This window comes from Glycine soja, chromosome 19, assembly GCF_004193775.1.
Source record: "Glycine soja cultivar W05 chromosome 19, ASM419377v2, whole genome shotgun sequence".
Taxonomy (NCBI): Eukaryota; Viridiplantae; Streptophyta; class Magnoliopsida; order Fabales; family Fabaceae; genus Glycine; species Glycine soja.
In genome coordinates, this window is record NC_041020.1 from 24,020,552 (window position 1) to 24,041,085 (window position 20,534).

A 20,534-nucleotide genomic window follows, 5' to 3' on the forward strand; every position below is an offset into this window, starting at 1 on the left:
AAAAAAAGGAAAGAAAATTCTCGATCAAAGATCGAAAGAAAACAGAAGAAATATACAGAAAGGTCTTTGGACCATATGACATCTGAATAAATACAGAGTTATCACTAAAGTAAATATGAAAAGAAAGGAAACCACGACCTAAGGTGGTCCTCTCCCTTTGAATACCAACCAAAATCCTATGCGTCGGTGACTTGTTCGCCTCGCGCTAAACAAAAACAGAGAAGAAAAAGGCCAAAAACACTCAAAGCCAAATTTCCCACCAAGAAAAACCCCATTCCCAAGAGAAATTCCTACTGATCCATGATCACGCATGTAATCTTTGATTTGATAGGAAATGATTTGCAAAATCAAGTCATGGCATACCTATGGTTCGGAAATAGGATGAAACACTTACCTGTGTGAGATTGATACACTTTGAGTGATTTTCTTCTATTTTTGTTCAACCCAGTGTTTCCTCTAAATGGTCATTTAGAAATGAAATGTTGACATCCAAAATCTCATTTGTGGTTATGAGAAGATTTCATTAGCATACTCCCCTTCCCCGGTAGACACATTGTTTTTCATCCGAAAAGCATATGTTGCTCTGATTAGTTGGAAGTTTTCTCTCTTTACTAAAGCATGTTCGCATTTTAGTGAAGAAAAGCACCAAGACTATTTTTAGTCTCACAAGTTATCCAGAACTACGTAGGTCTGAGTTCCTCATTGAGGATACGTAGGAGCAAGAGCCTCACTTTTATCGGCCGCCCCCACAATTTTTGTCATACTGACACTGGAGTCACGTGACATGCAGATATACCCGAGTGGTTATCCGTTTAAACTTTCTTTTGCTATCTCTAAGACTCAAAGCATGATAGCACGCAGAGACTAACGTCGTCTTCTGCACCCTTTGTCAATCGCGGCCAACAAGCCCGTTGACACGCGGAGATTTACGTCATCTTCCGTGCAGACAATTTCTGTCATACTGACACTGGAGTCACGTGACATGCGGAGATACCCGAGTGGTTATCAGTTTAAAACTTTCCTTTGCTATCTATAAGACTCAAAGCATGATAGCAAGTTGGGTGGTAAACACACATAGACAAATTTTGCGCCCTTTATCATTCAGGAACAACAACCTGAGTGGGTAAACGTGCAGAGACAGATTCTGCGCCCTTTATCATTCAGGAACAACAACCTGAGTGGCTAAAGGCGCAGAGACAGATTTTGCGCCCTTTATCATTCAAGAACAACAACCTGAGTGGGTAAACGCGCATAGACGAATTATGCGCCCTTTATCATTCAGGAACAACAACCTGAGTGGGTAAATGCGCAGAGACGGATTCTGCGCCCTTTATCATTCGGGAACAACAAGCTGAGTAGGTAAATGCGCAGAGATAGATTATGTGCCCTTTATCATTCATGAACAACAAGCTGAGTGGGTAAACGCGCAGAGACAGATTCTGCGCCCTTTATCATTCAGGACCAACGAGGCGGGTGATAAATGCACAGAGACAGATTCTGCGCCCTTTGTCATTCAGATTTCGCAAGTTGGGTGATAAACGCGCAGAGACAAATTCTGCGCCCTTTGTCATTCAAAAACAGCAAGTTGAGAGGTGGGCGGGGACAAATTATGGTCATTCCGCACACCTTTTTCGCCATCCAGAGGCAATCGTGTCTGGTGGCACACAGAGACAAATTATGGTCATTCTGTGTCTCGTCGCCCAGGCTCGATCGTGTCCAACAAAACGTAGAGACAAATTATGGTCATTCTGCGTCTTGTATCAACCAAGAAGAAAAAATTCGACAGTATTAGGATGATGTGTCGGTACTGATCATTTTCAAATTTTTGCAGGTTCCGCTGGCAGGGAGGTTCACTGGCCAAATGGTGTTTCGCTCGAACGAAATTGGTGTCTTATCTTTACTTCCCTTTTATCTCCAATAAAAGACAAGTAAAGAGGGGCAACTGTCATACCCTAATTTCGTTCGGGGACCATCCGTTGTTGGGATGTGACCCTCGTTTGACCGCTTCGAGGTACTTGGCACCCATCGTTAGACAATTCGTGAAGTTCCGTGACATGCCGGAAGTCAAAAGAAAGCATTGTAGCACAATTCGTGAAGTTCCGTAACATGCCGGAAATTAAAAGGAAGTGTTAGTGCACAATCCGTAAAGTTTCATAACGTTCCGGAAGGCAAGAAGGGATGATTATGTAATCCGTAAGGTTTCGTAACATTACAGAAAGAAAACAAGCATCGTTACGAAATTCGTAAAGTTTCGTAACGATACGGAAAAAAATCACCAAAAAAGAGCAAGGGGTGTATTTAGTAAAAATGGGGGTGCAAATAGCAACTAGGCCCACTTGGGCCTTCCAGAAAATTCCTCCAGAAGGCGGTTGCTTTTGGAGGAAGCAACCTAGCTCGCCTGGGCGAGCTGGGTGGCAAGCTTCTCCCCCATTTTCCTATAAATAGGGGGAGAAGTGAAAGGAAAAAATGTTCATCCCTCCTGGTAATTCGAGAATCACTTGAAATAAGTGAAAAAAATTGTTTCCATGAAGAAAATCCAAGCCGAGGCGCTTCCGTAACGTTTTCGTGGGTGATTTCGCGAAGATTTTCAACCATTTTTTGACGTTCTTCGTCGTTCTTCAGTCTTCAACCAGTAAGTTCCCGAAATCGAACTTTTCAATTCATTCTATGTATCCTTAGTGGTCCTCATTTGCTTCGGGTGCTTTTATTTTTATTTCATTTACTTTCCGTACCCCTTTTGACGTGCTTTAGTCATTTACTTAAGTCATTTTCTAGCCTAAATCAAAAAATAAAATAAATTTCCACCGATCATTTGAATTGTAATATCCGTTAATTTCTGTTAAACTGAAATCCGACCGTTCGGTCATGCCGTAACCACGTTGGAAACCAAAAAGAGGTAAAATAATAATATAATAATCAAAAATATCTTTTAGTAAAATAAGTCAAAAAAATCAATCGGACGTTTCTCTTTGGGATTTTTCTTTCTTAATCGAATCGACTAATAACCAAAGTGAAACTAAGGCTAAAATCAATTCATAAACCAAACTTTTATCATCGCCTAAAAAAGGCCATTTTCAAAGGTCAAACGCCTTGAAATGGTCTTTTCCGCTTTTATTGGTTAAATGTAGATTTCTAAAGGCCTAAAATCAACATGTAACTTTATTACCTCTTTCAAAAATAAAGAGATCATTAATGGTCCAATGCCTTAATATCTTCTCCCTTTTCAAAAGAATCGAAAGATTGTTTAATGGTCCAATGCCTTAAATAACCTTTCATTCAATAAAAACATATTTTGCAAAAAGGATAAAAACAAATTGACCAAACACTTTGTTCACAAAGAACTACGTAGGTCTGATTTCCTTATCGCAATTAAGGAATACTTAGGAGCAAGGGAAACATCCTCGTCGACCGCAAAAAGATAAAAAATATAAAAGGTATAAAAAGAAATAAAGACGTAAAAGGGAACATAAAAATTGAAGTCATGTTTGCACATTTAATTAAAGGCTGCCGTCTCTTGTGACAGACGCGTGGGGTGCTAATACCTTCCCCGTGCGTAAATACAACTCCCGAACCTTTCACTTAAAGTTCGTAGATCACATCTTTTCCGGTTTTTCCGACGTTTTCCTCAAATAAACGTTGGTGGCGACACCACGCGTATTCCTTTCTTGGAACACGAACCCGCGAGTCACGCCTCGCCCTTCCGCCGAAGGGTAGGTTGCGACACATGCTGACGAAGAAGAACCGGTATATCCACAGTGACACGATAGTTGTGGAAGGAAATTGTAGTGTTGTCATTCAACGCATCCTTCCATCGAAGCACAAAGATCAAGTGTCACCATCTCGTGTTCTATTCGTGAGGTTCCTGTGGGTAAGGCTCTCGTTGACTTGGGAGCCAGTATCAACTTAATGCATCTCTCCATGTGTCGATGACTTGGAGAGTTAGAGATAATGTCCACTCACATGACCTTACAGTTGGCTGATCGCTCCATCACAAGATCCTATGGAGTTATTGTAGACGTTTTGGTTAGGGTCAAACATTTGATCTTTCCGACTGATTTTGTAGTGATGGACATAGAAGAAGATTTTGACATTCCCCTAATTCTTGGACGATCATTTATGTCTACCGCAAGCTATGTGGTAGACATGGGGAAGAGGAAACTACAAATGGCCGTAGAAGACCAGCATATTAGCTTTGATCTGTTCCATGAAGAGAAAGCTTTGCCTTACCAAAATGTTTGTTTGAAGGTGAATGTGATGGAGGAAAAGAGACTAGAGAAGAAGGTTCTGGAAGTTGGAACCTTGTTGGATCCAGGATAACAGAACGATGTGTCAAGCTAATGACATTAAACGAACGCTTGTTGGGAGGCAACCCAGTCATTTTTAATTTTGTTTTTCTTGCATTTAGTTAGTTTAATTGCTTGTGATTGTATGTGATTTAAGCTTGGTTAGAATTGAGAAAAAAGGTTTCAAGTTCTTGAGAAGAAATGGACAGGAAAAGACTTAGAAAAATTTTTTAGTTGTCCATCCGCTAAGCACAACCCTTGCGCTAAGCACCATGTCTTCACGCGCTAAGCCTCTGTCGCTTGCGCTAAGCGCTTTGACCCTTCACCAATTGGCTAGATGGTTCAGCTAAGTGCACATCACTGCGCTAAGCCCAATTTCTTCTCTGGAATTGAACTTCACTGACTTGGGCTTAGTGAAGATGAAGCGCTAAGCGCAATTCCTTCTCTGTTGAAAAATTATTGTAGTAGCGCTAAGCGCGCTTCCCTGTGCTAAGCTCAATTTCCTCTCTGGATTTGAACTTTCACGAATTGGGCTTAGCGACAGGATGCACTAAGCACCAATCCTTCACTGTTTTTGAAATTCATAGAATTGCGCTTAGCGTGCTCGATGCGCTAAGCCTGGACTATCCCTATAAGTTAGAGCTTGATTTAGCACTAAGCTTGACATCTCAGGCTAAGCGCAAATTGCAAAACAATTTTAAGTGTAGGCCTGCTGTGCTAATCCCAAAACTCTCTAGAATTTGAAAATTTGGAATTGGGCTTAGCGCGAGGTCGGGCTAAGCGCAAGGCTTTGTTAAAACCAAACGTCATATTGACTCGCTAAGCACGACTGTGCGCTAAGAAAGCAATACATTTTTTGCTTAAAAGGAAATTACTTAGGCAGTTTCATTCACCCAGAAGCTTTTATCTCTTGTGCTTGTGCCTACATTCGTTCTTTTGTGCATTTTTCTGCCTGTGCTTCAAGTTATCTTCTGCATCCTTTTTGCTCTCATCCTGCATTTCAATCACAATCTAAGTAAGCTTCTTGTTTTATTTTCATTTTCTTTTCAAAGCTTAAACCTTAGGGTAGATGATTTATTGCTTTTTAGTTTGCATTTCTATTTAGCTTTAGTGTTTTCAGTTTTAGGGTACAATGTAGGGTTTAGTTAGGTCTTAGAGCTGAATAGGGGCAATGCCTGTAAGAGGGGTGAAGACCCCTCATATCTACTGGAAATTGTGATGAACGTGCTAAGCGCGCCAGCAGCGCTTAGCCGGTTCATCGCAACTGACAAAGTTTTAGATTTCCAGATGATCGCGCTAAGCCCGACCCTGTCGCACTAAGCGCGTTCATCTTCTTTATTGATTTCAATGATGAGCTCGCTAAGCGCATTTGTGCGCTAAGCGAGACTAGTGTTTCAGACACTTAGGATTCTTCAAAAAATTTGTTCAACGTTAAGCATGGCTGCTAGGCTAAGCGCAATTTTGTCTCTATTTTTGCATATTTGTGGAATAAGGCTTAGCGAGCCTGCTCGCTAAGCTTGTGTTATGTTTTTGTGAGGTTGAGCTAAGCGCGTCGGTCGTGCTAGGCTCAAATATCTCTCTGTTTTCAAAAATTGTGGATTTAGGCTAAGCCCAGCTTGCTGCGCTAAGCCTAATCTGCAAAAAAATATTTTTTGAGTACTCACGCTAAGCGTGTGGCTATCGCGCTTAGCCCATGAGTGAATTTTCATAAGGCGTGCTAAGCCCAGCCTTCTGCGCTAAGCTCCCAGTCCTATTTTCAGTTCTATTTTTCTGTTTTTGTTGAGAATAATCCTGTTTTAACCCTGTTGTTTGATCTAATTCTTTTCAGATGGCTTCTAGGAAGAGAAAGGCCCCTGCCTCAGCATCCCAGGCCTCTATGATTGCTCTAGATTCACATCTCAGGAGGCCTGGGATCGCTATTCTGATATTGTGATTGGCAGGAAGATTCTTCCTGAAAGAAATGTCATGATTTACCACACAGAATTTGATGAGTTCAAGGCTGAGCTCAAGAGAAGGAATTGGCACAAGGAGCTGACCAATTTCATGGATGGGAGCATCGATGTTGCCATTGTTAAGGAGTTCTATGCTAACCTCTATGATCTAGAGGATAACTCACCTAAGCAGGTGAGGGTCAGAGGTCACTTAATTAAGTTTGATGAAGACGCCCTCAACACCTTCCTGAAGACGCCTGTGATCATTGAAGAGGAGGATAGTCTGCCTGCTTACTCCAGATTCTGTCATCTGAGGCCAGATCCACAGGAACTGGCAGCCCGATTATGCATCCCTGGGATGGGATTTGAGCTAAATGCAAATGGGCTGCCCTTGAAGATCCTGAGGAAGAATCTGACCACTCTTGCTCAGACATGGAGCGTTCTTTCATTCTCCAACCTGGCCCCTACTTCTCACACTTCTGACATCACACTAGATAGGGCCAGGTTGATCTACGGCATTGTCCAAAAGATGGACATGAACTGGGGGAATATTATCTCAAGTCAGATTTCTATGATTGCACAACATGAATCCTCGAGGCTGGGTTTCCCTGCCTTCATCACTGCTTTATGCAAAGCCCGGGGAGGCACTTCTGATTCATTATCTTTTGAGAGTCTCAGTCCAACCATTAATTTGGCTTATGTGAAGAAAAATTGTTGGAACCTCGATGATCCCTCAGTCACTTTCAGAGGGCCTCACAAGGCCAAGGGGAAGAGGTCAAAGACTCTCCCATCTTCTGAGATTTCCCCATCAGCAGCTCCTTACACTATAATTCCAGCTTCTACTGCAGCTCCATCTACTCCAGCTCCATTTTTGCCAGCTCCATCTTCAGCATCCACTCCTTTGCCAGTTCCTGCTCTAGTTTCTACAGGATCTTCCTCTTTCAGCTTCGAGACTTTATTCGCTATGCTGCAGAGCCTGCATAAAGGCCAGATTATAATCATGCAGAGATTGCAGAGCTCAGGCCTGCAGCCTATGATGAGCATGGAGGAGTTCCTTAGCCAGGAGTCCAGCCTTCTCCTTCGGGAGGGGGTGAGGCCTCCACAGCCCAAGAGCCTGTGCCAGAGGAGGATGAGCCCATCCCTCCTGAGCCATTTGTTTATGAGACTGATCCAGCTAGTGCTCAGGAGGAGGTAGCATCACCAGAGCCCGTTCCTCACCCATCACCAGCTCCAGTTCTTGTTGATATTCCAGAGCCATCTGCACCAGCACCAATGCCTGAACAATCTATCTCTCAGGACCCACTATATGCACCGGTGTTTGACCTTAATGAGCATGCAGGGGATCATTCGCAGGATGATTGACAAAATCTTTATTTTCTTGCATTTTGAACAGTTTTATTATTATTCTATTTTTAGTTCATTTTATGTTTATGTTTTAGTTTTTAATTTCTAGTTCAGTTTTTAAATTCAGTTTATAGTTATATTTTTTTTGGTAGCTTGTATAAAAGCATGATTGAATAGTGCATTGATTATATTCAGTGGTTTGATGTCTAATTTGAAATTTATGTTTGTGATTGAACTGAATGAAGCAATTGTATGAATTGAGTGGATTGGAATGTATAGATTTTTGTCTTGAGCAAGCTTGCAGTCATTAGAAGAGAAAGAACATGTGATTAGAATTATGAATGAAAATGTTAGTCAGTTTGTCAGATTGATTGTGAAGGAATGCATTAATCGTAACCTGGTGAGAGTGTGATCCTTACTTTTTTGAGAGAAAACGACTATCATTAAGTACTGACTTTTGCATGAATCTCTAAATTATGGATTGAATGCATGAATTTGAGGATGATGAAGGTCATGTTTTGATAGTGATAGCCACTTAGCCAAAAAGCTGACCATGTGCATGAATGATTTATCCCTTGCACCCAGTTTTGAGCTGAATGAATGTTTGATTGATTGAACCTTGAGCCTATACAATTTTATCTCCTGCTACCTTGTCTTAGGTTGTAAGAGAGCATCATCCACAGAAAAGCTTGGTTCAAGGCAAATTTGTCCCAAATTTGGGGGAGCTATATGTCAAAACAAATTTGTCCCAAATTTGGGGAAGACACTAGGTAAAGGAATGAAATGGTCAAAGCAGAGTAGCATACACACACAATTTTGTGTGTTAAAAAAAACTGTAAGTATCAATAAAAGTGTATAAAAGTGTGTGCTGCAAATCAATGAAATGAAAGCTGAGTGCCTAAAAAGGGGCAAGTAGTGGGTTGGGAATTAATAAAAAGTAAAGGTTGATCTATGGATGAATGCTCTCCTAGAATTTAAGCTTTTGAATCCTAGAAAAAACCATGATTTGTTGGCAGCCCAACCTCATTATAAGCCTAGAAAGCCCTTCGGATTCAATTTGTGTGTTTATTTCTGTATGACACGAGATGAAATGCTAAGGTTGGGACTTGTGTTAGTTGTTTATGATGGAATGAGCTTAAACACTTGTGCTTGAGCAAAACAATGACTGTGAGGCTATGGTTGATGATCCTTCCTTGATCTCTGCCATTCTTACTAGCTTATTTCAGTTGTGACTCTAGTACATATGTTCCTGTCTTTGAAAAGCTGCATGTTTAGTGAAGGGACATTGATTGAAGCATTCTATGACATCCATTTCATATGATTGAACTTTTCTGTGAAACAAGCACTATTTTGATTAACCACTATATTTTGTCACTTGAGGACAAGCAAAACTATAAATTTGGGGGAGTTTGTTAGTCGTCTTATACGACTAACTTTTGTATAGAAAACCTTTTCAAACCATGTATAGTTTCCCCAATTTATAGTTCTTTTGTAGGAATTTGTAAATAAATCTTGATATGTTTAGATACCTGTCATTAGAGTATCTTTAATTGGAATTAATGATAAAATATGTACAATTTTAGGTCAAAAGAGGCTAAAGTCTTGAAGTGCTAAAAGGAGCAGTCACGCTAAGCGGAACCTGTGGGCTCAGTGCGCATCTACCGCTAAGCGCAGCTACAGCGCGCTTAGCGTGATGAGAGAATTTGGAAGAGCACAAGAATCGAGGCCGCGTGTTAAGTGCGAGATCAGCTCGCTAAGCGAGACGTTTGTCTCTTGCCAGGCTCATTGCACAACTAGCGCCAAGCCCAAATCCACTTACTCGCGCTAAGCGTGACGGTGGCGCTAACACGACATCGTGATTTCAGAGCCTATTTAAAGCCTGATTTGTCAGAATTAGGGATAGAGAATTTTTACCAGAGCTGCATACTTTTGCATAGAATTCGAGAAGAGTGCTCTGGAGGCAGCAGAGAGGCAGCAGCTAAGCAAGGAAGCTAGGGTTCATCACTTTGAGAGATTAGAGAGTGTTTGAGTGATTGTGAGGTGCCAAGAAGAGAAGGAGGGATCCCCCTTCCTGTGTAAGCAACAATTGCTCTATACTTTCTACCTCACTTGTATTAGGGTTCCTTGTATGGCTGGCTAAAAACCCTAGTTGGGGATTTCTAATGAATAGTTGATGTAATTACTTCTCATATCTAATTAATTGTGTTTTGTGTGTTCAATGCTTCTTTCAATGCTTAATTACTGCATGCTCTTGGTCTAATCACCCACTTGTGTGTACTGCTCGGTGACTTTAGCATTGGGAAATGTACTGTTGCCTTAGAACTTGATAGAAGTAGGGCTAAATAACTGCATTCCCAGGGATGAATTGCGGGGTATTAGTTTTCTTATTATGCTGTGATGATAATGTTGTTTAAGTTAAGCCTAGTCCAACAAGAGGGATCTAAGGATGAAGCTTGGGTTAAATTAGTCTAAACTTACAAGGGATCGAGGTTTAGTACTTTAGGCTTCAGCATAGAACACGAGAACATGATCAATTAGAGAAATATCTTCATATGCATCAACTCGTTTGTTAGAAAGACCCAACGCTTTTTACCTATTGTTGTCAACTTTTAATTGCTTGCATTTACTACTTTTTAACATAGAATCTAGTTTACTTTTGTTTATATTCTCAATTATCAGTGTTGTTCACACAATGCCCTATTTCTGAATAAAACTCTGTCTAATAAGAAAGTTCCCTGAGTTCGATGCACGGATCATTCCGTTTTAATTTTAAATACTTGGCGACCCGGTGCGCTTTCCAGTGTATCACTTCCCCTTTGATATAAGGGTTTTATAAATTTAAGAAAAAGGAACTGTGTGGGGAAGTGAACATCGGGCCTCGCATCTCCTTTGATAGATATCTTGTGGCCACAATAGGCGTACATATGCCCCATGACACTGTGCAATCTCAACTCTAGCCTCCTCACCCGAGACCTCTAGCAACTCCACCAACATGATGATCGCCTCGTCCACATGTAGAGGCTCGAAGCTGTGGAAGGCGCCTATGATCGGAAGATGGAGGAGTGACGCCACATCGTCCAGTGTGATGGTCAGCTCTCCTACTGGAAGATGGAAGCTGCTAGTCTCCTTGTGCCACCTCTCGACAAAAGTGGATATAACTCCTCGATCGCTAGTGAACACATGATCAAAGGAATTAATCCTGTGGCAACGACTAGCCCTTCAATCTCAGGAGCTGGCCTCCCAAATTTCTCAACTCAACCTTCCGTCCGTGGGAGACCAACTAACAAAAATTAATTATCACAGGACGTTCCTGAATTGAAGCACATATGATTCCAAATAACATTATATCAAAAATTAATTATCACAAACAACTCAACAATAACAAATAATTAACAAATAACTTTACGTAAAAATTACAATACCTCTCCATTCCATATGATATGTGCAACATGCTCAGCAAACGAAATCAGCACTGATGGGTCATGTGGCCCACCTGGGAATCCCTCAGCATCATCAGCAGCTGATCCCTCAGCACCATCACCAGTTAATCCCTCTGCACCAGGTGCAGGTACATCCTCAGTCATCTCAGGAACATCCTCAGCAACAAGGACAGCTTCTCGTTGCCTACGTGCGAATGCGGTAGGCCTACACCACTGGGGAACATCATCTGCATGATGATCATCCTGTCTACCCAGGGCTCTGCCTATAATCCTACCTAATGCATGACCTAAACCTATGGTTCTAACCATGATCTACAAATCATGACAAACATGTATTTTTTTTTGTCAAATTCATTATTCAAATAATTATAAACCTACATAGTGATGCAATCCTACCCCGCAAGGTCATTGGATAGAAGACTCCAAGTAGATTGTGCCAGAGATCCAAGGGAAGGCCCAAGGGTTCTCATGAGCCTTAGGGTAGATTTCGAGCCCATGGGCTAAGTATGAGCCTGCTTATCTTTGTAAATATTAGAATAGGTTTTTCTTTCATTTGGACCTTGTATTTTGGCCATTCTAGTAGTATAGGGTTTTAGCCTTGTATTTCAAGGTTTTTTGGGTAGTCTTTGTAGTAAGGACTTTTTTTGTATTTTCATGTTTTTTGGCATAGGGGTGAGCTTAGCTATTATAGGGGGTGTGAAGCTAAGCTCTAGCTTCTCATCTCAAGGAGATGAGCTTAGCTATTAGAGAGATGTGTGTAGCTAAGCTCTAGCTTCTTTAGGAATCTTCTTAAGCAAGCTTCTCAAGGAGGTGAGCTTAGTTATGAGAGGGTGTGTGTAGCTAAGCTCTAGCTTCTCAAGGAAGTTTTCTCAAAGAAGCTTCTCAAGAAAGTTTTCTCAAGAAAGCTTCTCAAGGAAGCTACCTAGTCTATAAATAGAAGCATGTGTAACACTTGTTGTAACTTTGATGAATGAGAGTCTTGTGAGACACAACTCAAAGTTCAAATTCTCTCCCTTTTTCTTCCTTGAATTTCGTGCTCCCCCCCTCTCTCTTTCTCTTCCTCTTTCTTTTCCTCCATTGAAGCATCCTCTCCAAGCTTTTTATCCAAGGCTCATCTTGGTGGTGAAGCTCCTTATTCCATGGCTTATTCCCTAGTGGATGGCGCCTCCTCTCACCTCTTCTCCTTTGTCTTCCGCTACATCTCCATGGTGAAAAATCACCATTAAAGGACCTCATTGAAGCTCAAAGATTCAGCCTCCATAGAAGTTCCACAAGCAAGCTTCCATCAAGTGGTAATCAGAGCACAAGAGCTTCAAGTAGGTGCTCCTTAAACCTCCATTAATTTTTTTGCTTTACCTTCTCTTCCATTGTTGTTTCTTCATTTTTCTCCATGTATCTCCTCACATGTCTTGTGCTAAATGTTGTTAACATGATTCTTTAGAATTTCCACGGATTGATCTTGCTAGAGAAGTTAGATTTCATTTTCTATGGTTCAAATTTCTTGTTCATGTTCTTGAACCATGAGTTGTGTTGAGTTTAGGTTCCTTTGAGTTTTGTCTTGCTATTTTTTGTGGCTGAACCCTAAACCATAAAATTCTTACAAAATAAAGTAGAATAAAACCTCAAAAATCTAGAGTGACTTGTTCACCTATTGTAGTTTTGTCATAGAAGTCATGTCTAGTCATGAAACTTGTCACATAAGATTTCTTATGTTGTGTTGAATTTTATTTTCTTGTTCTTTGTCTAACTCATTTTTTCATGAGTGTATGAAATTCTTTTAGCCTATTATTTGATTTGAGTCAAATCTTTCATGTTAATTAGTCCTTAACATGTTCATGCAAAATTCTTTGAGAGTCTTTGATTGTGAACCTTTTCTTGAACTTTTAGGTTTCCTTATGATTGTGTCTATTGTGAATTTGAGTTTTGGTGATTGAATTGCTGGCTGAAATGTTGATCCTAAGTGAATATTGAACTCTTAAAACTGTGGTAAACAATCCTAGTGAGTTCAACATACATAGGAAGGTTGAAAGTAAGCCCAAGGCAATCAATATACTATGCTTAAAAAAAAATCGCTGGTGCTGGCAGCTTGAACATATAAACTTGTAAAAATTACTGAGAATTGGTTACTTTGAATTTTGAGCTGAAATTTTTACTGAATTTGCTAGACATCTGGAGAAAAGTTATAAAAAAAGAAAAAAAGTGATTTGGATAAAAGGAAAAAATACTAAAAATCCCACAAGTTGGCAAAAAAAAATAGTATCCAAAAAAAAAAAGGTGAAAGGGAAGTGTGCTTGTTGTTTTGGTTCAAAATTTATTCTATAATTGGTGCCTATTTTATGCCAATCTTAGTTCCTAAATTTCAATTGAAAATTAGTGTGAAAACAAGTGTCAAAGCTAGAGGTTTGTTGAGTCTTTTTTTTTCAGTTTTTTTTCTCTACTCTAGAGCCATTCTAAGTTTCTCTTTGAGTCCTAACTTTCTTCTATGTCCTTTTCATTGCTTTAATTGTTGAATAACCCTTGAAAAATTGTCTTGTTAAAACTCCATTGGTTTAGCTTTCATTTCATTTTTTTTTTGTCTTTGATTATTGCTTGTCTCTTTGTTTCCTTGTTTGTGAGTTGCCATATAAGGAATTGGAAAGGAGGATTTGTGCCATCCCTTGAACAATTTGAGTCAAGAAGCAAGGGGCCAACCACCTTAAGAGCTATTGGACTAAGAAACACTCCAAATTGAGTGAATCACCAAAGAGAGAACAACCACCAAAATTGAGGACCGTTTTGTAATTTTGTAATTTGCAATTTACTTACCTTCATTGCTTTCAAGTTTTGTAACAAAAAGGCATTTCATTGGAAGTGTGTTGGGAGCCTCCAATAGGTTACCAAACTTCCATTTGTGTGTAATAATTTTAGGCAATTTTTCCTTAGGATAGTGAGTGTTTTGTTGGGAACCTTGAATGTGGTCATCCAAACACTCTTAGGATTCGCCTAGTTTACATTTCTTGCTTACTTTCATAGCTTATTTCCTTTACCTTCCATTGTCAAACCGCCTAGATGGCTTTCCTTTTACCAATTAGTTTTTTTACCTTATCTTTCACACCTCTTTTAGTGTTTATTTTGGCTATTTTCAACCATAGTTTCTTTTACCTTTTGTTTTCAAACCTCCAACAAGAAAGAACCACAACTTAGGAACCAACATGAGTCATCATTCATCTAGTGTTAATGGCGAGGGTACTAGTCATAAAGACCCTTTATCTAGAATCTTAGATGAGTTGAGTTCCCTCAAGTTATGGAAAGAAAAACAAGAGAGAAAAGAAAAAGGAAAAAAAAGAGTCTATACTTGTAGCACCACTCATTGCTTCCATGACTTAATAAAATTTTACAAAAGGTTTGTCCCATATTTTTCTATACTTGTAGCACCACTCATTGAGTTGGTGAGGAACCATGTTCCTTCATGGGAAGATGCCCAGGAAATGGGTTTTCGGACCTTACCTTACTTCAACATACCAAACACTACTAATACATATGTTTTTGTTCTTTTTACAGGTGTCGAGGGAAGGAGCCCAGAGTATGAAGAACCTTGGGATTTGAGGTCAAATCCTTTCCAAGGTGGAAGGAGTGATGCAATCCTACCCCGCAAGGGCATTGGATAGAAGACTCCAAGTAGATTGTGTCAGAGATCCAAGGGAAGGCCCTAGGGTTCTCATGAGCCTTAGGGTAGATTTTGAACCCATGGGCTAAGTAGGATCCTGCTTATCTTTGTAAATATTAGAATAAGTTTTTCTTTCATTTTGGCCTTGTATTTTGGCCATTCTAGTAGTATAGGGTTTTAGCCTTGTATTTTGGGGTTTTTTGAGTAGTCTTTGTAGTAAGGACTTTTTTTGTATTTTCATGTTTTTTGGCATAGGGGTGAGCTTAGCTATTATAGGGGGTGTGTAGCTAAGCTCTAGCTTCTCATCTCAAGGAGGTGAGCTTAGCTATTAGAGAGGTGTGTGTAGCTAAGCTCTAGCTTCTTTAGGAATCTTCTTAAGCAAGCTTCTCAAGGAGGTGAGCTTAGTTATGAGAGGGTGTGTGTAGCTAAGCTCTAGCTTCTCAAGGAAGTTTTCTCAAAGAAGCTTCTCAAGAAAGTTTTCTCAAGAAAGCTTCTCAAGGAAGCTACCTAGTCTATAAATAGAAGCATGTGTAACACTTGTTGTAACTTTGATGAATGAGAGTCTTGTGAGACACAACTCAAAGTTCAAATTCTCTCCCTTTTTCTTCCGCACACATAAACTAAACCCTAGACACTAAACCCTAAGCACTACATATCTATAATTTCTAAAACCACCAATAACAAACAACCATATATATTAAACCCTAACATCTAAACTAACCCCTAACCTAAACCCTAATCACTAAACTAAACCCGAAGTTCAACCTTAACCACTAAAATAAACCCTACGAACTAAACTAAACCCTAGCCTCAACCCTAACCACTACATATCTACCATTTCTAAAACTCAATAACATACCACCATATATATTAAAACCTAACAAGTAAACTAAACCATAACCTCAACCCTAACCAATAAAATAAACCCTAACAACTAAACTAAGCCCAAAGCTCAACCCTAGGCACTAGAATAAACCCTAACCACTACCCTTACCCATACATATCTCCCATTTCTAAAACTCTCTATAACATACCAACATATATATTAAACCCTAAACCCTAAACTAAACCCAAAGCTCAACCCCTAGGCACTAGAATAAACCCTTACTACCAACCCTACCCCTTTACATATCTACCATTTTTAAAACTACCAACAACATACCACAACATATATTAAACCCTAAGCCCCACACCAAACCCTAATGTCACCCCTAAGCACTAAACTAAACCCTAACCACCAACCCTAACTACATACCATCATAAATATTACACCCTAACAACTAATCTAAACCCTACGCTCAACCCTAGTCCCTAACATAAACCCTAACCTCTACCCTTAAGCCATATGCCCTAACCACATACAGTCAGCCCTAAGCCCTTAACTAAACCCTAGCCACTAACCCTAATAACTATTTTGATGCAAATATATTAAACATCAAAAACAAAAATGTTACCTAATATATACTATTAAACTTTAAAATTTATTTCATACCACCATGCAATCATACATATTTTTTTATTATTAAAAAAAAAACATACCTATTTTTAATACAAAACAAACAAATACAACTAAATTTATAAAAAAAAAATCACAAAATTAATCAAAAAAAAAATTCAAATCTTCATATGTGCGACTCATACGAAAGAACTTCTTCCGTATGAACGTTACAAAATCAGAAACACTTATGAAAGAAGTTCTTCCGTATGAGTTTACGGAAGAACTTCTTCCGTATGAGTCATACGAAAGAACTTATTCCATATGCCTCATGGAAGAAGTTCTTCTGTACATATAACTTCATCCGTATGAGACATACGGAAGAAGTTATACTTACGGAAGAACTTCTTCCGTATTAACGTTACAACTTCAGAACTTCTTTCGCTCTCAAAATTCCAAACCTAAGTTCTCTAAGGTAAGTCCTCTACCCTAATGTTACAGGCCATTAACGGAGAGGAAGGTGAAACTAACCTCGACGGCGAAGAAGAAACAACAAAATGCAGCTCCAAACGGCCACGAACGAAGAAGATGAAGACTTGCGGAGGAGAGCGGAGGAGCGCGGCGAAAAGAAAAATGAAACAAGAAACGCGAAAAAGTGAAATGCTGGGTGCACGCTTTTCGTTTTTAAATTTAATCAAAGGGCATTTTAGCCCATTCAAGTGAAATGCTTGGTGCACCAGCAATATTGCTGGGGGCACCTAGCAACACTCCAAAAACTATGTCTATCTAGTATCTACCAAGCAGTGGGCGCCCCAAAACAGTGATACGGAATCACTGATAACTGATAAACATTGTTACCGTGATCATATCAATTCATCATCATCCGCATCATTCTCACCCATGGCTGCCTCATCCACAATCAACAACTTCTTCTCTTTCTTCTTACCCACAAAACCACCACCACCCTCTCCACCGCAGTTCAACCCCACCACCACCACCACCACTCCTATGAACCCTTCTTCTCAGACCCACAAACCCTCCTCGCAGCCCCTAATTGCCCAATACAACCCTCCTCCTCCTTCCCCTTCTTCCTGTTCTTCTTCTTCTGAATTGTCCTCTGTTATATGCCCCTCCATGGCGTACTCCAACACGCTCTTCTTCCAGTCGCCGTACAACGTGCAGGTGGTGGTGGCCGAGGACGAAACCGAGGAGAAGCTCCTGGGAAGGTTCCGCAGAGAGGTGACCAAGGCCGGCGTCGTTCAGGAGTGTAGGAGGAGACGCTACTTCGAGAACAAACATGAAGAGAAAAAACGCAAGTCGCGCGAGGCTGCCAGACGTAACCGCAAAAGGTTCTTTCTTTCGCTTTTTCTCTCAGTGATGGGTTGGTTTTTTTTGCATCTGACTTAGGGTGTGTTCGTTTGTGTAGAAAGAGAGGGGAAGTGAAGAGAAATGAACAATAAATGGCGTGTGACCCATACTTTTCCATCCTACTTTAATTCAAAACTTTCTTGTCAATTTACTTTCTTTTCATTTTTTTCATCTCTACCAGACCCTTGGGTTTTGTTGAGTGGAAATAGGAAAAGTAAATATAGGTTTAATGGTGTTCTTAGTCGCTAAGAAGTTGTTTCTTAAAGCTTAAGTTTTGGTTCTTTAGATATTTTTTGAAATATCTAAGCTCTAGTTCTTGAAGCTATCAATGTAAGAATGAAGGAGTAGGAAATGTAAATAAATGGTTAATGGTGTTCTTAGTCGCTACTCACTAAGATGTTGTTTTTTGAAGCATAAGTTTTGGCTCTTTAGATTTTTTTTTGAAACACCTAAGCTCTAGTTCTTGAAGCTAGGCATTGTAAGAATTAAGAAGGGAGTAAGGTTTGAGTATTTTTTTTTTTAAAAATACATGGAAGATAACTTGTGGTTTTAAAAGTCATGAAGGAAGAACTTTGACACCCATCACTGAACCTGTGCATCAACAGACATGGACATAAGTCAATTCTTGGGTGTACAGTTGCTTTCAATACTTGAAGGAAGAACTTTGACACCCATCATTGAACCCATGGATCAAATGACATGGACATTGCACTTGACTTTTGAGTCTTGGTTATACAGTTGCCTTCAATACTTTAAGGAAGAACTTTGACGCCCATCACTGGACCGGTGGGTCTACTGACATGGACATTGCACTTGACTTTTAAGTCTTGGGTATATAGTTGCCTTCAATACTTGAAGGAAGAACTTTGACGCCCGTATTAGTTCTACGAAACTGGAGTAGGATTGTTTATTGTGAAAGATGTCTTTAGTTTTGTACCAAAATGTCGAGAACTAACACATGTTTGGAATTATGGTGGAAAGATCTTCAACGTCCGTTCACTGAACCCCTTTGTTACTTTTGCCTTGAATGTTCAGAAGGGTGGCAATGGATTGTCAAATGTAGCTTAAAACTAAAGATAACCCATTTTTCAAGGACTAAAAACACCATTAAACCCAAGAATAAATAAATAAATTGTGTTGTGATGTTTTGGGTGGATTACTTGATGTGTTGGGGCTTTGTATTATTATGAGAGCAGAGTTAGATTATTTTGTTGGGGGTGGCTAATGTTTTGAACTGTGGTTTTTAATTGCAATTATGTCTACTATTCTACCATGTTAACATTTTGGAGGTGTTTGTAACTGTGTTGCTGTTGCTGTTACTGATGTATTTGCTTTCGCTAGCGGTTTTACATGATATCAGGATTTTGAAAGTCTCTGTGAACTATGACTGCAAGTGCAGTTTTAAAGCTTTGGGATGGTCAAAGAGAAGAGCACCGTTAATTAAAAATAATTGATTTCCACCCGGATGGATTGTGAGAGTGGATATTTTGTGTGAGGGTTGTGTAATTTGTCTTGTGAAGAGAGGGATAAACACAAAGACCATAAACTGGTGTGGCCTACTAATTGTCTTTGTTCCTTTTTTGATGGAAACTTGTAGAGTTGGTGATTCATGCTGGATTGATTTTGACGGTGGTTCTTTCATGTGAGGTTTGTCTTAATTTGTGTAATTTGTGGGTTTTCAAGTGAGGAGAGGGATAAATGCAATGGTTGGGTCTGTTAAGATTTGTTTGAAGGTATGGGACTTGAGTACTACATTGGAAGAATGGGGTTTTAGTGTGAGGTATATGTGACCAGAGTTAACTATAACAGTTAGCTTATGTGGTGTAATTTTGTCTAGGGTACCAATTGATAAGAACTTTTGCTGAACCATACCTCAATTTCTAGTCAGTAGCCATTGTAGTTGGAGAGTCCAAGGCCTTATAAACCTCACACTAGAATCCAATATTTCCAATTTGGAACTCAAGTTCCATTCCTTGCAATTGGATCCTAATAGGGACCCCAATTCTGATCTTTGTATCTATTTGTCATTTCATGTTAAAAAATAGTATTCGAAAGGATTCATTCCCTGTTTGTATATGGGGATAGCGAATAGCAGGATAACTGCGATTCTGATTTTTTTTATATTGTTTATATAATTTTTACTATATACATATAAATTCTCAAAAACGATAAAAATTACTTAAAATTCATGACATTCAGAAGATTCATTGGAAGGTCACACAGTCGACGACGAAGAGTCACACGGGTCATGCTATAGTCACAAGGTAGGAGAGGAGAGTTATGAACTTTTAAAGGGTTTTCTACAAGCTGAAACCCTTTTTTTTTAATCCAAAATCACCCCATTAGTTTTCTCCTCTAACGTTAATATTGGAGGCCATTCTCAAGATTTTGGACACCATCAGCATTGCTGTCCAAATCCAGAAATAGTCTTTTGGTTTGCACAGGGTAATTTGTGTAATTTTATCCTTCCTATATTGTATATACTATATACCCCATCAGATGAGTCTCGTACCTAGATGGCCCTTTGGCTTTTTCTCAAGTGTCAAATCTATTAATAAACCAGGGAAAGAGAGATTTGTTTGGGAGAATGATGCTAACTTGTTCTTTGTCAATTTTATGGAGCTTTGTACTGTCTAATGTTTTATGTGGTTGGTTCATTGCCTCGTTGGTGTTCTTTCTTCTTATCTGCTGTTTCTCGGTCCCTAGAATGGAATTGCTACCGGATGCCTTACAAGATTTTATTGTGTAAGGTGGTGGTGGGAGAGGTATTTTGGTTAGATATATCTATTAGCAAAGATTATTCAATTTTTTTATACTTCTCTTCTTTACATCATTTTCAGGCTGCCAATGTCAAAAACTGTAGGACAGAAAAAGCAGGACGTCCCAGCAACCAAGAGAGAAGACGATGAGGATAACTGGGATCTACCTGAAGGAGACACTCTGTATTAACCCTTTGATTCCCTAAGTTCTGTAGGTTTCTTTGATTTCATTGCATATAAGTTTTGTTAAGTAAACTATGTTCCTTGCTTCGTGCATTTTCAACTGTGATGAATTTAATATAATATAATTTGCTTGTTTGTACATCCA

At 39.5% G+C, this 20,534-nt stretch overlaps 1 protein-coding gene across 2 annotated transcripts; it reads left to right on the top strand.

The window, feature by feature from the left end:
• The first annotated feature begins 16,882 nt into the window (after positions 1-16,882).
• Positions 16,883-20,534, top strand: LOC114400383 (30S ribosomal protein S21, chloroplastic-like). 2 transcript variants are annotated; one of them, XM_028362817.1, is made up of 3 exons: positions 16,883-17,428; positions 19,045-19,094; positions 20,288-20,398. In XM_028362817.1, the coding sequence occupies exons 1-2, from the start codon at positions 16,980-16,982 to the stop codon at positions 19,091-19,093; spliced, it is 498 nt and encodes a 165-aa protein (XP_028218618.1). In that variant the 5' UTR covers positions 16,883-16,979; the 3' UTR covers position 19,094; positions 20,288-20,398. The 2 variants fall into 2 exon arrangements, with proteins under 2 accessions (XP_028218618.1, XP_028218617.1); XM_028362816.1 differs by lacking the exon at positions 19,045-19,094 and having other exon boundaries at positions 16,890-17,428; positions 20,288-20,534.

Excerpts from the sequence above, each read along its gene's own strand:
- LOC114400383 (XM_028362816.1), top strand. The coding sequence starts at position 16,980 with ATGGCTGCCTCATCCACAATCAACAACTTCTTCTCTTTCTTCTTACCC. Across the intron at positions 17,429-20,287 it reads GCCAGACGTAACCGCAAAAG|GCTGCCAATGTCAAAAACTG; the intron begins GTTCTTTCTTTC and ends CATCATTTTCAG.